Consider the following 14,954-nt stretch of genomic DNA (forward strand, 5'->3'; position numbering starts at 1 on the left):
TTCTCCCCATTTTCTTTTTTTTCCCATTTTTCACACTCCCTGAGGGGTCTACAGAGACTCAAACTCTGGAGTTCCAGCTTCCCTATCTGTTCCCCTCTAGCCTCCTTTTTAAAGGATTCCCCACTCCCCATCTGTCTACTAGGCCATAGTCTTTCAACCTTCTTCTTTCCCCTTCCTGTTTTCCATGTGTCTGTCCTGCGTCTGCCATACAGGGCTGTTTCTAGGTCTGAGGTGCCCACTCCAGCCCCAGTACCCACCATTGCTGCTGGAGAATGAACCAGCCTCAGAGGATGGCACCTGTGGGCACTGACAAAGAACTCAGTGACCTCCTGGACTTCAGCATGGTAAGCTTGGATCCTTCCCTCGCACCCCCCAGAGCCCACCTCTTGGATACACCCTCCACTGCCAAAATAGTGAGGCTTTTAAGGGGAAAGAAGTAGTGTTCTGAACATGTTCCCAGCGGAGCCTCGGTCTGTTTGGATGGGTGGTCTTCTGGGAGGAGCTGGGGGCGTTAAAGTCCTCTTCAGTGGACAGACAGGCTGACACCTGCATTGCAATGCATACAGCCTTGGGGTTTTGCCCAGCCAAAGTGGGTATAGCCTGCTACTTAACAGATAGAGAAACTGGGGTCCAGAGAGAGGGAAGGACTGACCAGGGCCTCTGCTTCTTTATGGGGGGATGGGGCTTGGCCTTGACTGCTTAGCCTTATGGCCTCAGCTTGCTGGGGTGAGCAAACTGGCCTTGACCTTCTAATCTGTAAAATGGGCACAATCTGGGTCATTTGCTTCATCGGGGGTATAGACAAAATAAAGAGGATGTGCCCGGTGCTAAACAGACCCATGCTGTGGGACCCTGTAGGAATGGGGCAGCCACATCCTGGCCCATACAGAGCTCCCTGTCTCATGTGGGCAGAGGACACATGATAAAACTAATTCTTCAGTTAGTCACTTGCAAGGGCCAATGTGAAGAGGTAAGATCACTAGGAGCCTGGGTGTGGCTGACCAGAGAGACCTTGTTAGGAGTCCTAGGACTGGGAGTGGGTGGATAGCACCTGTCCTGGAGAAAGCGCTGTTATTACCATCAGGGTGGTGGTTGAGGAGAAGGAAGGCCCTGTGGGGAGGGCATGTTCTTCCATAGTCTCCCAGTGGTTTGATCTACCTCTGAATGGCCCATTTTGCAGCTGGGCAGATAGAGGTACAGAGAGGGTGCTCCCAGAGGTCACATGGCTCAGACAGGCTTAGTGAGGCCCCATACCAGAGCCCCCTTGGGTGCTGGAGCAGTTAAGTGTCTTGGAGAACCAGGGGCCTCAGTTTATCTATCTGTGCATGTTGTAGGCGTTGGTGGTGGGGGGATTGTCAGTATTTCTCTGAAAAACCTAAGAATCTTGGTTTCTTTCTTCTGGCACAACTATAGATGAACTCTTAAATCCTGCCCCCCCCCACACACACACACACAATCTTTGGTAAGCACCATTTTTATGGTCAGGGGAGGGCACTTTCAGTCTGAATTCAACCCCTGGTGCAAAGCACAGGGCCCTGAGGTCTGTCAAAAAAACAAAAGTCCCCAAACTGAAACAACATCAGCCACTCTACGGAAAAACACAGCCCGAGGGACAGAGGGGCCACAGTTCCGGAAGGGCCATGCTGATATTTTTAAGCTCCATTTTATTTTTGCTTCCCTGGCTGAGTAACCAGGGGTGCAGTTTGGTTGTTTTTTTGTTAAACTGACAAGTCACAGACTATTGGGCCGGAACAGACAGCTTTTGGGGAGTTGGAGGGAACGCAGGTTTAGCCCTGCAGGACTTAGTTCTAAGCCCCTGGGCAAATATCTCCCCCACTTCCAAGGTTGGAACCAGCAGCCCATTTCACAGATGAGGAAACTGAGGTGGAGAAGGAAAGTGCTGGTCTTTCCAGAACTCTTTACATAAAGCAGTCTTTTTCCTCTCCTTGATTTCATAAGGAGGGGGGCTTGCCTGGGCACTCAGTCCACCATTGCCCTCACCCCTCCTCTGTGCTTTCACAGCTGCCCTTGTGCCACCTGCCCCAGAGAAATTGAGTTGATTTATTTTTTTGAAACAACTCCTTTTTGGGCAGAACAAGCAAATTTGAATTTTAAAAGGAACCACTTCTTTTGGCCACAAAGAGGTGATTTTTCAAAATAAATACAAAGAAAGAAAACTAAACCCCAGGACATTAAAATCCCACCTCTCCCTGGCTCTGTACATGTACCTCTTTTGTTAAAAAAACGTTAAGGACCTGCGTTGGGCACTAGGCTCTGAGTAATAGGCCTCATGAAGACCTAAGGCAGTTCTGAGGCCTGGGAGGGTACGGTTTGAGGGTAAAAGGGGAAGGGAGTGAGTGCTGGTGTCAGGGTGCAATTGTCATGGGACCCTAGCTAGCAGTAGTCAGCACCCCTTCGCCCCCTACCATGAGCAAGTTGCCCATGTGCATTTGGGTTTCACAGTATCCCACTTGGCCAAAGCCCTGAGTCCATTTCACACGGACAAGAAACTGAGGCTCTAAGGGATACAGGGGCCAGTCTGGGATGGTCATGAGACTTGCAGAGCCCACAGGACATGGGCTGGTGCCCCCTCTTTCAATAGGCGCCATGCCACCATAGCCCCTAGTGTCCAACAGTACAACACAAATAGAAACAGAAGCAACCCAAGTTCCTCTTGTGAGCTTGGCTAACCCCCAGGCCTGGGGTCCATTTGGTTCTGGTCCTGGCTTAGGCCATCTCCCTCCCAAAGCAGGTCTTAGTTTCCCATCTAGGGAGAGTCAACCTGTTTCCCTGGCCCTGGGGAGATTGGACCAGTTCCCATGGGGTGCAGAGGATGCAGTCCTGGGTGAGAACTTGCCTCCAGCTGGCACCACCCCTCCTGGGGAGCCTTTGCTTTATTTTCTGAGGCCAGATGAGAATATGGACTCAGTTTCCCCTTCTGTAGAATGGGAGTGGGACTCCACTCTTGGGCGTGGCCGAAAACACCCTTCCTTCACACCCTGGCTATCAGGATGGTCTGAGGAACTACTGGGTAAACCCTATCCAGCAGCCCCAGTCCCAACCACTTGAATCACTTGAGCCCCAGACAGGATTTTTAAATCCAGCCCTAGGGGTAGGGCAGGGATAAGTTTTGTTTTTTCTGTGGCAAAAGGGTTTGTTGATGTTGGCTTTTTCCTGTTAATGCTGCTAATCTGTTTAATCTTTGGGGGTTAGAGCCCTGGGTATGGGTAAACCAGAGGGAGGCGGTCTCATGCCTTAGCGCCTGAGGGCACTGCTGTATCAGCTGTGGAGCAGGAGCACATAGCCTACACGCGAGCAGCAAGTCACCGAGCAGCAAGTCACCGCTGCCTCAACCTGTTGCCTCTTTGAGCCTGTTTCCCTGTTTGCCAGGCAGGCTAATGCCTCCTCTCATAGGATGTGGTGAAGACTGCCCAGGGCAGCCCCTGAACATAGAGCCTTGCTTGCATGTGGAGGACAGTTGAGCCCAGTTCCCAGCTACACGGGGTCTGTTGCCAGCACACATAGGAGGTGCTACTCATCTTGTCAGGAAGCATGGCACATGCAGTGACCCCAGCCCGGGCTTGGGAAATTCAGGCCTGCCTTGGGACTTGCTGTAATCACCTGTTGAATGGAAATAATTGCACCCTTGACAGCCAAAATGTGCAAGGTCTGTATCACTTCTAAGAGCTGATAAGTTGTATCTGTTGCCTGAAACTTATTGTGTAAACATTCCCTTGTTCTTGTGGTTCTCCTGGATACTGTTGCCCATAAGGGTGTTGTTCAGCCATCTCAGGGTTCAGTGGAACCCACAGTTGGATTCAAGCTCTGGGGCATGGCAGACCTTTGGATCACTGGTGGACAGGATGTGCCTGGGTGGAGCTAGACCACTGGTCCCCAAATGTCCCAGAGCCCTGCCCCCTAGTGAAAAGCTTGTGATTACAGAGTGGTTTGCCACCTCCTCCTGCTCAGTTTTCTCTCCTTTCCCTGCAGATGTTCCCTCTGCCTGTGGCCAATGGGAAGGGCCGGCCCACCTCCTTGGCTGGCACACAGTTCGGGAGTTCAGGTAGGACCACAGCTCCCAACTACTGAATGTAGAATGTCTTTCGAGAGTGGAGCATGGGGCTGGGGGAGGTGATGGAGGTGGGCAAAGAAGGTTGGGCCTAAGCAGCGAGCCTGAGCACCCTGAGGTTCAGTCGCTCTCCCTTGGTGGACAGAACCTATTGATCAGCCCAGCAGACAGTGTGGTGGCCTCTTTTCCTCCTAACTCCAGCCTTGCAGTGGGGGCTGGGCGCATTTGTAGATGGGGGTCTTGAGCCTCTGTGTCTCTAGTCTGTCTACAAGAGGGAAATTGAATCAGGGAAGAGGCATGACAGGGAGCCCATAGCTTTCACCAAGATCCCACGTACCTTGTAAGCCCTAAGTGAGGTCCAGCCTGCCCAGAACATTTGCGTTCATTTATTTATGAGATGCTTATTATATATAAGGCTCAGCACTAGAGTGACTAACCATCCTGGTTGCCCAGGACTGACAGGGCCCCAGGGATTTCATGGGATCTGTAACTTTGAGCACTAAAACTGTAGACATCCAGGCAGACCTGGATGAGTCAGTCATGCTGATGGATTCCATGGCAGATGGGGTAGGGTTGAGAGCTAGCAGGGAGGAGGGCTGAGAATTAAATGAGGGTACAGCTGGGAAGGTGGCTCATGCCTGTGATCCCAGAAGTTTGGGAGGCTGATGCGTGAGGATTGCTTGAGGTCAGCTTGGGCAACATAGTGAGACCATGGCTATAAAAAATTTAAAATATTAGCCAGGTATGGTGGCACATCCCTGTAGTCCCAGTAACTTGAGAGACTGAAGCAGAAGGATCACTTGAGGCCAGGGGCTGGAGGCTGCAATGAGTTGTGATTGCACTATTGCACTCTAGCCTGGGCAACAGAGGGAGACACTGTCTTGTCTTTTTTGGGGGGGAGGGGGCAGAGTCTCACTTTGTTGCCCTCAGTAGAGTGCTGTGGCATCATAGCTCACAGCAACCTGAGACTCTGAGGCTCAAGTGATCCTCTTGTCTCAGTTTCCCAAATAGCCAGGACTACAGGAACCTGCCCCACTACCCAGTTATTTTTAAAAATGAAGTCTTGCTCTTGCTCAGGCTGGTTTCGAACTCCTGAGCTCAGGCAGTCTACCAGCCTCGGCCTCCCAGAGTGTTAGGGTTACAGGCATGAGCCAACTGAGATACTGTCCTTTAAAAAAATGGTGTGTGTACAGGACTGGGAGGAACATATGGCAGGGCCAGGTTGCAGATAGGAGATGGGCTGCCTCAGAGCCAAGACCATCGTGAAGGTCTCCAAAGATAGGGTGTTTGAGCAGAGACCTGGGGCAAGAGGAAGGAAGCCATGAGCATGTGAAGGGAAGAGTATGCCAGGAAGCAGGCACAATGTGTGCTAAGGCCGTGAGGCCATGCTGTGCCTGGCTGTTGGAGGCATAGTGAGGAGGCCCATGTGGTTAGAGGGCATCAGTGTAAGGGTAGGAAGGGGATACAGCAGGTTGCTGTGGTCTTTGTGGGCCACGAGGTGGGAGGATATCTGCTTTGTTCCAAAGGCAGCAGGGAGCCATGGAGGGTTGTAGGCAGAGATCAGTCTGCCATGCTTTCTGGGATGCCTATCTTGACTATTGACGGGAGCCCCTCAGGGAGACCAAGGAGGGCTCATCCTGATGGTGGTTTTAGGATCTCGAGTACCTGTGACTGTCTGGATGTCTTGGGACTAGGACCTCTTAGGCCTTGTTTGTTGTCAATTCTGGGATTGGAGTAGAAAGTTCTATTTTTCAATTATCTCCGAAATCCACTGGGGGTGACCCTAGGGTCTCTGCCTGGATGAGGAGGGGTGGGCCAGGGTGATTCATATTAGGTACCCCTACCGCAAAGGGAGGACATCATGTTGCTGCCCCATTGGTCTTCCCTTCAGCCTGAGGAAGTGGCCACATGGCTGTCCGGAGTGCTCCCAAAGGCCTGGAAATCCCCATGGGCTGCTCACCATCACACACACACACACACACACCCCCCCCGGAACTGGAGGCGCTGACACTTCCCTGCCTTGGCAGTGGGTCAGGCCTAGAGGCTTGTTGGAGAAGGTGGTACAGACACAGCAGCAATCCACTCTTATCCACTCTGACCTCTGCCCTGGGCTTACAGCAGTGTCTGGTGGGAAGGCTGGGAAGGCTGGGGCATCCTTTCTCACCCTCTCTGCCCTCCTGCCCACCTCTTGCAGCCAAGGCCAGCAGCCCTGAGTACCCAGAGCCCTGGCACATGAGCATGGCCTAGAGAACATTTCCCCTCGGATGGGCCTGCCTGACTTGCCAATTCCTGAACACCTAGCCCAGCCTGGCAGGAACCCTTATTAGCAGGTGTGTCCAGCCTGCAGCTCACAGGCTCCATGCAGGTTATGTGAGGAGCTTTTTACTTATCTGTGGTGGCGACTGTCATGAAAAGTATACCCAGATATTTTTTGGGGGGGTTCATCAGCTTTTGTTAGTGTTTGTATATTAATATGTGGCCCAGGACAACTCTTCCAATGTGGTACAGAGAAGCCAAAAGGTTGGACAGCCCTGCAGGCTCCTTTTGCAAAGAAGCCAAAAGGTTGGACAGCCTGCAGGCTACTTTTGCAGAGAAGCCAAAAAGTTGGACAGCCCTGCAGGCTCCTTTTGCAGATGGATGTTCTGTGGTTTCTATGTAGCCTTGTGCACCCAAACACGTGAGGCTGAGTGTTTTGGGGATGCACATTGAGACCTGTCACACTGTATTTCTTGCCTTTGAAGGATATGATGTGGCTGGTCCAGCCCAGAATACCCCCATCCTGGACACGCAGCAGGGTGACCCTCTCCCCTGGGTCAGTTCAAGTAGTTAACACTGGCCTAAGCCTGGGGGTGGCATATTGCTGGGAACCCTTAGGTCTGAGCTCAGGCACCCACTCCCACTGGCATGGGCTTGCTCCAGGATCTGGACAAGCTGTGTTACATGTATTGGGTGATGTCACTTTTCTAAACCTCAGTGTCCTTATCTGCAAAATGGACATCTAACTCATCCTCAGAGGACTCAGCAAGTAGGTGGGTGCGAGAGAGCTTTTAAGTTATGTGGTGTGTGGTACATCTTGGTAGAGTCCTCTCAGCCCTGCCTGGAGCTCATGTTGAAGGGGTCCCCAGGCACGGGCTCAGTGGACTGCAGTGACCCTTGGCTTGAGTAAGGACCCCTGTAAGGGGTGAGCCTGGCAGTCCATCAGCAGGGTGGGGCAGCTCTGGAGCTGTGTGACTCTGCCAAGCCCCAGTTTCTTGCCTCAGAAAGGTGTGTACACCTTTCTTCCAGCTGGACCTGGTTGGCTTACAGGGGACATCACCATTTTTCAAGACTTCCCAAATGCTAGTGGGCTTATCCAACCCATTTATCTACCTGACCCCATCTTTATGTGTCCAGTCCAGCATTTATGTCGTATTCCTTTAGATCAACTCATTTCTCTTAAAATGAGAAAGGGAACCTTTTTTTTTTTTTTTTTTTTTTTTTGTGGTTTTTTTTGGCCAGGGCTGGGTTTGAACCCGCCACCTCCGGCATATGGGACTGACACCCTACTCACTGAGCCACAGGCGCCACCCCTTTTTTTTTTTTTTTGAGACAAAGTCTTACTTGCCCTCCGTAGAGTGCCACCGTGTCACAGCTTATAGCAACCTTAACTCTTGGGCTCAAGCAATTTTCTCGTCTCAGCCTACGGAGTAGCTAGGACTACAGGTGCCCACCACAGTGCCCGGCTATTTTTAGAGATGGGTTCTCGCTCTTGCTCAGGCTGCTCTGGAACCTATGAGCTCAGTCTACATGCCTTGGCCTCCCAGAGTGCTAGGATTACAGGCGTGAGCCACTGTGCCCAGCCTGAAAGAGAACTTTATAATAGAAAATCAGCATAGTTGAGTTATCTCTTTTACAATTGCTGAAAAAAGAAAAGAAAAGAAAATCAGCAGCCAGGGTAGAATGAAAGGTATCTCTGAAAATTAATTGGGTGGAGGCCTGGCAGCCTCACTGGGCAGTGTTGCCTGTGGAAGTGTCTGTTTTTATTATTATTTTTTTATTAAATCATAACTTTGTACATTGATGCATTTATGGGGTTCAGTGTACTGCTTTGATGTACAATGTGAAACACTTACATTGGACTAAGTAACACATCCATCACAATTATACTCATTTCTTAATAGTTTTGAAAGGTACAATTACATCATGCACGTTAGGTGAGGCCCCCCCAAATACCCTCCTTCCTTCCTGTTTTTTTTTTTTTTTCTTACTTTGTTTTTTAAGGCTAATCAAGTGATGGTTTTTTAGTTTTTAAAGAACATTGACATTAAGGGCGGTGCCTGTGGTTCAAAGGAGTAGGGCGCATATGCCAGAGGTGGTGAGTTCAAACCCGGCCCCGGCCAAAAACTGCAAAAAAACAAATAAACAACAGCAACAACAAAAAAACGATGTTAAGAGAGGCATTAGAGACAAACTGATAGGGGACAAGATTCTCTGGTTATCTAGATTGGAAAACATTTAAAACAAGAATAGTTTTTTGGCTCAGCGCCTGTGGTTCAAGCGGCTAAGGCGCCAGCCACATACACCTGAGCTGGCCCGGGCTTGCCAAACAGCGATGACGGCTGCCACCAAAAAATAGCCGGGCGTTGTGGCAGGCGCCTGTAGAGGCAGAGGCAAGAGAATCATTTGAGCCCAGGAGTTGGAGGTTGCTGTGAGCTGTGATGCTATAGCACTCTACCCAGGGTGACAGCTTGAGGCTCTTGTCTCAAAAAAAAAAAAAAAAAAGAATAGTTTTTCTACTCCCCCCCACCCCCCATCTTTGGAAACTCTCAGACACAGATCTCTGAGTGACAGCTTGAGTTCTGCAAAAGAAGACAGGCTCTGAGGCCACGGAGACCCCAGGAAATGCTTATGGACAAATCAAAGGAGATTTCCTTACTATCCTTAATTTTTCCATTGCTTTCTTGGTTTTTGCAACTGCAAATATAGCACATGCTCAGAGCGAAAATCCCACACTTGGGGGCGGCGCCTATGGCTCAAGGAGTAGGGCCCCGGTCCCATATGCCGGAGGTGGCGGGTTCAAACCCAGGCCTGGCCAAAAAAAACACACAAAAAAAAAAAGAAAATCCCACACTTGGGAAAGGCTGTCTCTGTGTTTTCTTTTTTTATTCTTTTTTTTTTTTTATGAGACAGAGTCTCAAGCTGTTGCCCTGGGTAGAATGCTATGGCATCACAGCTCACAGCAACCTCCAACTTCTGGGCTCAAGCGATTCTCCTGCCTCCGCCTCCCAAGTAGCTGGGACTGTGGGTGCCTGCCACAACGCCTGGCTATTTTTTGGTTGGAGCTGTCGTTGTTTGGCAGGCCCAGGCTGGATTCAAACCCGCCAGCTCAGGTGTATGTGGCTGGCACCTTAGCTGCTTGAGCCACAGGCGCCGAGCCTGTGTTTTCTTTTTAGAGAGGACCATGGATTAATACAGGTGTGTGGGATTATTTCCTCAGGGTAAATTTCTAGAAGTAGAATTGCTAGGTCTATGGATGTGTTTTTATGTTGAAAATGTTCCTCTTGTTTCTGAGGGGGTCCTTCTTAGTCTCTTCCTTACTCTGTCGCCCAGGCTTGAGTGCAGTGGCATCACCCTAGCTCCCTGCAGCCTTAAACTCCTGGGTTTAGATGATTCTCCCACTCAGCCTCCCAAGTGGCTGGGAGTAGCTGGGACTGCCAGCACCTGTCACCCCGCTCAGCTAAGTTTTAAAGTTTTTCTAGAGATAGGGTCTCACTATGTTGCACAGGCTGAGATGATGTCCTTTCAACTGGCATTTATTTAATTAAAAGAGGGTAATTATCTTTTCAGAAATTGATCTACTGTGTGAATTTTTTTTTTATGAATTTCTCATTTTTTTTTTTTGTAGAGACAGAGTCTCACTTTATGGCCCTTGGTAGAGTGTGGTGGCATCACACAGCTCACAGCAACCTCCAGCTCCTGGGCTTAAGCGATTCTCTTGCCTCAGCCTCCCGAGTAGCTGGGACTACAGGCGCCCGCCACAGCACCTGGCTATTTTTTTGTTGCAGTTTGGCCGGGGCTGGGTTTGAACCTGCCACCTTCGGTATATGGGGCCAGCGCCCTAATCACTGAGCCACAGGTGCCACCCTCCTGAGCAACTTTTTATATTGGGCTTTTTATTTTAAAATCATTCTAGACTCATAGGAAGTTGCAAAAACGTGTATGGGGGGCCCTTCCACGTACCCCTCAGCCATCCCCATATGGTACAGTGTCAAATCCAGGAAGCTGACCTTGGTACAAGTCACAGAACTTACTATGATTTTGCTAGTTTTACATGCATACATTTGTGTGTGTGTTCTATGTAGTTATGAACACTACACTGAAGATACAGAACTGTTCCTTCACTGCCACAATTTCTAACACATACACACCCATCCCTAACCCCTGGAACACCCAGTTTGTTCTCTAGCTCTAATTCGTAATTTAAGAATATCATGTAAATGGAATCCTATAGCCTATAATCTTCTGAGACTGGCTTTCTTTCTCTCAGCATAATTCCTGGGACATCTATGCAAGTTGACTGGTGACTGGATCAGTAGTTTGTTCCTTTTTATTTCTGCCCCATCAACTTTTTTTTTTTTTTTGTAGGGACAGAGTCTCACTTTATGGCCCTCGGTAGAGTGCCGTGGCCTCACACAGCTCACAGCAACCTCCAACTCCTGGGCTTCAGCGATTCTCTTGGCTCAGCCTCCTGAGCAGCTGGGACTACAGGCACCTGCCACAACACCCAGCTATTTTTTGGTTGCAGTTCAGCCGGGGCTGGGTTTGAACCCGCCACCCTCGGTATATGAGGCTGGCACCTTACCGACTGAGCCACAGGCGCTGCCCCCCATCAACTTTTTAACATTAGTAAATACTCACAACAACTTTCATCACCATTCCTTTAGCTTTGTGTGTCAGACACCAAGCTTGGGTCATTTACTGGGTATTCTCATTCCTCATAGATTGATCAAAAATGTGTGATTATGGTTCCCATTTTACTAATAAGCTGAAACAGTAACCCTGTTCAGTACTGCCTCCCTGTAATGTACCCAATCCCTTTACTGCTCTTATTTGTTTGCAAGCACTTTTTTGTAGAAAGGATGTTACTGTATGTTGTGGCTCCCTTCTAAACTCTCCATTTATGAACATCATTAATGATGGAGATTTTTAGTTTGTCTCAGGGGTTTATGGGTTTTTGTCTTGTCAAGTCTCAACAGTCTTTTCATGTATAGTTTTCTAGCCTAGGTGCCATTCCTGAAAAATTCTTTCCAGTTATGCATAAAAAGATGTGATAGCCATGAGTATGTCTGTTCCTCATTATATCAGCTTGAGGAACATACACACAGGAGAGTGTGCTGGACTGGGAGAGCATGCTTTCTCAGTCTTTGGCAGAACAAAGAAATGAAAAAAAGGTGAGAGACAGAGGACCTGAACAGTAAAGTGCCCAAGGCTGAGCTAATGCCACAGTTCCTGGATAGGTGCACATTTGGGTTAGCTGTGGGGTTACTCAGAACACACACCTGGGCCCTGGATCCAATACCACTAATGAAAAGGCCAAGAGGAGCCTATGAAGCATCCCAGGTGATTCGAGGGACGCTTTAAGTTAGAAACAATTATCTGCTATCCTTTATAAAGGCCAAGCCCTGTAAATAGGAGCCATACTCCTTTTTATAAAAGGAGTTTGGTTGCATATTATACCACCTCTAATATGAAAATAAGTAGAACCACATCCTCTGGAAACAACAACATGGTAAAACTACACTAGAATTAAAAGATAGAAATAAAAAGCCTAACTCTTTGGAAATATCCAAATTCCTTTTTATCCACCTTTTGAGTTAAAGGAAGAATTAAAATTGCCATAGTAGAATAGGCAGAAATGAGCACTAATGCAATAATGCAACCAGAAGGTGAGGCCAAAGCTGTGCTTAGGGGAAGAATCATAGTATTCAACATTCTTGTTATTGAAGTAGGTAGAGTTAAAAAAATGGATTAAGCATTTAAGGGTTTTTTGTTGTTGTTTTGTTTTGTTTTCTTGGAGACAGAAATCTTTGTCGCCCTCAGTAGAATGCTCTGGCATCATAGCTCACAGCAACCTCAAACTCTTGGGCTTAAGTGATTCTCTTGCCTCAGCCTCCTAAGTAGTTGGGAGTACATGTGCCCACCACAGCTCCTGGCTGTTTTTCTTAGAGACAGAATCTTGGTCTTGCTCAGACTCATCTTGAACCTGTGAGCGTAGGCAATCCACCTGCCTCGGCCTCCCAAAGTGCTAGAATTATAGACATGAACTACCTTGCCCAGCTAAGCATTTAAGTTGAGAACTTATCCAGCAAGACAATAAATTCAAGGAAACTTTGGTTTCAACTATTTCATACCATTTCCTAAAGTTGTCAGTTACCTATAACTTTTTTCTTATTTTTTTTTCTTTCTGCCTATTACCACCTCAATACTGCACAGTTTTTGTTGCAGTAGCTTTATGGTGTGTGTTTGTTTTACTTTTTTTTTTTTTTAGTACAATTTTTTACTTGGTTTATATTTTAAATGTAATATGAAAGCAAGGAGAAACTAAGCTGGACCATTTAGCAAAATCCAGGGACAGGATTAAGTTAAAAGAAGTCAGAACTCTTGATTTTCTTCACATCATCAACTGTAATTAAACATATCTATTATATTTCAGTTGCAAGATGGTGAAGTATCCAAGTTGAAGAAGTTTCTGATTTAGGTGCCATCATAAGAGGTCTTTTTTAGAAGAGCATTACTTTTTTTAGAAAGTACGCATGGCTCTCCTGTCAATCTCTCTCTTGATTTGGCAGAGAGAACAATGAGGGCAGCAAACGGTCACTAAATAGTCATCACAAATAGATCCAGGGATGCCATAGCGGGTGTGGTAGAGAGTCCTCATCGCGACACTTGTTCCACACAGACGGCATTCATTCATGTCAGCTACAATTTGGCATCCAAGGCATGGGAAATAAAATGTGCCACAGAAACAGACCCCACAGTTGCTGAAGCAATCACACATGCTTGTCTGCCAGTTGGAGTTTTGGGGCACAGGGCCATATCCAGGCTGAGTCACAATGACCACTGGTGACTGAGCTTGCATCTCCAATGCAGGGTTTTACATGCTATGATCTTGAAAAGGAAAAAGTTGGTATTAGCCTCTTAGGGTTGCTCCTGAAGGTCCTTTGTGGTGCTAGGCTACACTGGGTAGTGAGGCAATTTAGAGGAAGTAGATGTTTGAAGAACCTAGTTTGTTTGTTTTAATTGAGACAGTCTCACTTTGATGCCCTTAGTAGAGTGCCATGGCGTCATAGCTTACAGCAACCTCAAACACTTGGGCTCAAGTAATTATCTTGCCTCAGTCTCCCTAGTAGCTGAGACTACAGGCACCCACCACAACACCCAGCTATTTTTTTTGTTTGTCTGTTTGTTTTTTGTTTTTGTTTTGTTTAGCAGATCCAGGCTGGGTTCATACCCACCAGCCGTGGTGCATGTGGGCGCCCCCAGCTTTGTGGTGTTTTTTTTTTTTTTTAGAGACAGAGTCTCACTTTATGGCCCTCTGTAGAGTGCTGTGGCCTCACACAGCTCACAGCAACCTCCAACTCCTGGGCTTAAGCGATTCTCTTGCCTCAGCGTCTCGAGCAGCTGGGACTACAGGTGCCCGCCACAACGCCCGGCTATTTTTTGGTTGCAGTTTGGCCGGGGCCGGGTTTGAACCCGCCACCCTCGGTATATGGGGCCGGCGCCTTACCGACTGAACCACAGGCGCCACCGCTTTGTAGTGTTTTTATAGTCCTGCCTCAGTTGTTCATTTCTGGTGTTTATTCCCCATATTTTCAAACATGCTGATACTTCTTCATGATGTTTGAATAATTATGTCTATATATCCCATCTCCAAAAAACTAGGGATTTTGATGTTACATTAGATTGGTAGATAAATTTGGAAAGAACTATTCGTGTTTATACTGGGTGTCCCAGAGATCTCCTGAAGTTACCATACATAGGGGAAATGGGAACTGTAGCTAAAAATGCCCTCTTTTATCTATGTATGACAACTTTACGGGCAATCTTTGGTAGACTCCCTGTAGTACCCTGTAGTTTTTGTATCATAAGAATCTGGTATCCTGTTCCATTTGTGTAAGTTTTCTATTTTAGCTCTTAGTATTTTTTATTTTTTTATGTTTAAATTATTTTTATTTTTTGAGACAGAATCTTGCTCTGTTGCCCAGGCTGGAGCGCAGCAACATCTTCATAGCTCACTGCAACCTCAAACTCCTGAGCTTAAGTGATCCTCCCTCCTCAGCCTCCTGAGTAGCTGGGATTATAAAACACCACAGGGTGGCGTCGAACTCCAAAGTTTAAGAGATCATCCACTGTCAGCCTCCCAGAGTGCTGGGATTACAGGTGTGAGTCACTGTGCTGGTCACAGTAGTTTTTAAAACAAATAGCAGTATAAAGGCTCGGCACCTGTAGCTCAAGTGGCTAAGATGCCAGCCACATACACCAGAGCTGGCGGGTTCGAATCCAACCTTGGGCCTGCCAAACAACAATGACAACTACAACCAAAAAATAGCCGGGGGTTGTGGTGGGGCCCTGTAGTCCCAGCTACTCGGGAGGCTGAGGCAAGAGAATCGATTAAGCCCAGGAGTTGGAGTTTGCTGTGAGTTGTGACGCCATAGCAGTCTACCGAGGGTGACAGCTTAAGGCTCTGTCTCAAAAAAAAAAAAAAAAAGGCAATATAAGACATTTAGTTATTTTGTGGTTCTTGCTTTTCATTTGGTCACACACATTTCCAGAAAGAGTTACTTCTGGTATTTTTTTTTTTTTTTGTAGAGACAGAGTTTCACTTTATTGCCCTCGGTAGAGTGCC

General features: G+C 47.8%; 2 protein-coding genes across 12 annotated transcripts in view; one reads left to right on the forward strand and one right to left on the reverse strand.

The window, feature by feature from the left end:
* The window catches only part of TCF3 (transcription factor 3), a 48,726-nt gene that overhangs the window by 1,999 nt on the left and 31,773 nt on the right, over window positions 1-14,954 (forward strand). For all 11 annotated transcript variants that reach the window (XM_053581260.1, XM_053581261.1, XM_053581262.1 and 8 more), the window contains exons 2-3: window positions 213-344; window positions 3,991-4,063. In XM_053581260.1, coding sequence (XP_053437235.1) covers window positions 273-344; window positions 3,991-4,063 — 145 coding nt within the window. In that variant the 5' untranslated portion in view covers window positions 213-272. The remainder of the gene's footprint in view (window positions 1-212; window positions 345-3,990; window positions 4,064-14,954) is intronic.
* LOC128578725 (placenta-specific gene 8 protein-like) lies at window positions 12,849-13,446 on the reverse strand. The gene has a single exon (XM_053581265.1). It carries the CDS (start codon window positions 13,185-13,187, stop codon window positions 12,849-12,851), a length of 339 nt encoding a protein of 112 aa, XP_053437240.1. The 5' UTR covers window positions 13,188-13,446.

This window comes from Nycticebus coucang, chromosome 2, assembly GCF_027406575.1.
Source record: "Nycticebus coucang isolate mNycCou1 chromosome 2, mNycCou1.pri, whole genome shotgun sequence".
Lineage (NCBI taxonomy): Eukaryota > Metazoa > Chordata > Mammalia > Primates > Lorisidae > Nycticebus > Nycticebus coucang.

Bases quoted from the DNA above. Each gene is read 5' to 3' on its own strand.
- LOC128578725 (XM_053581265.1), bottom strand. From the start codon at position 13,187: ATGCAAGCTCAGTCACCAGTGGTCATTGTGACTCAGCCTGGATATGGC.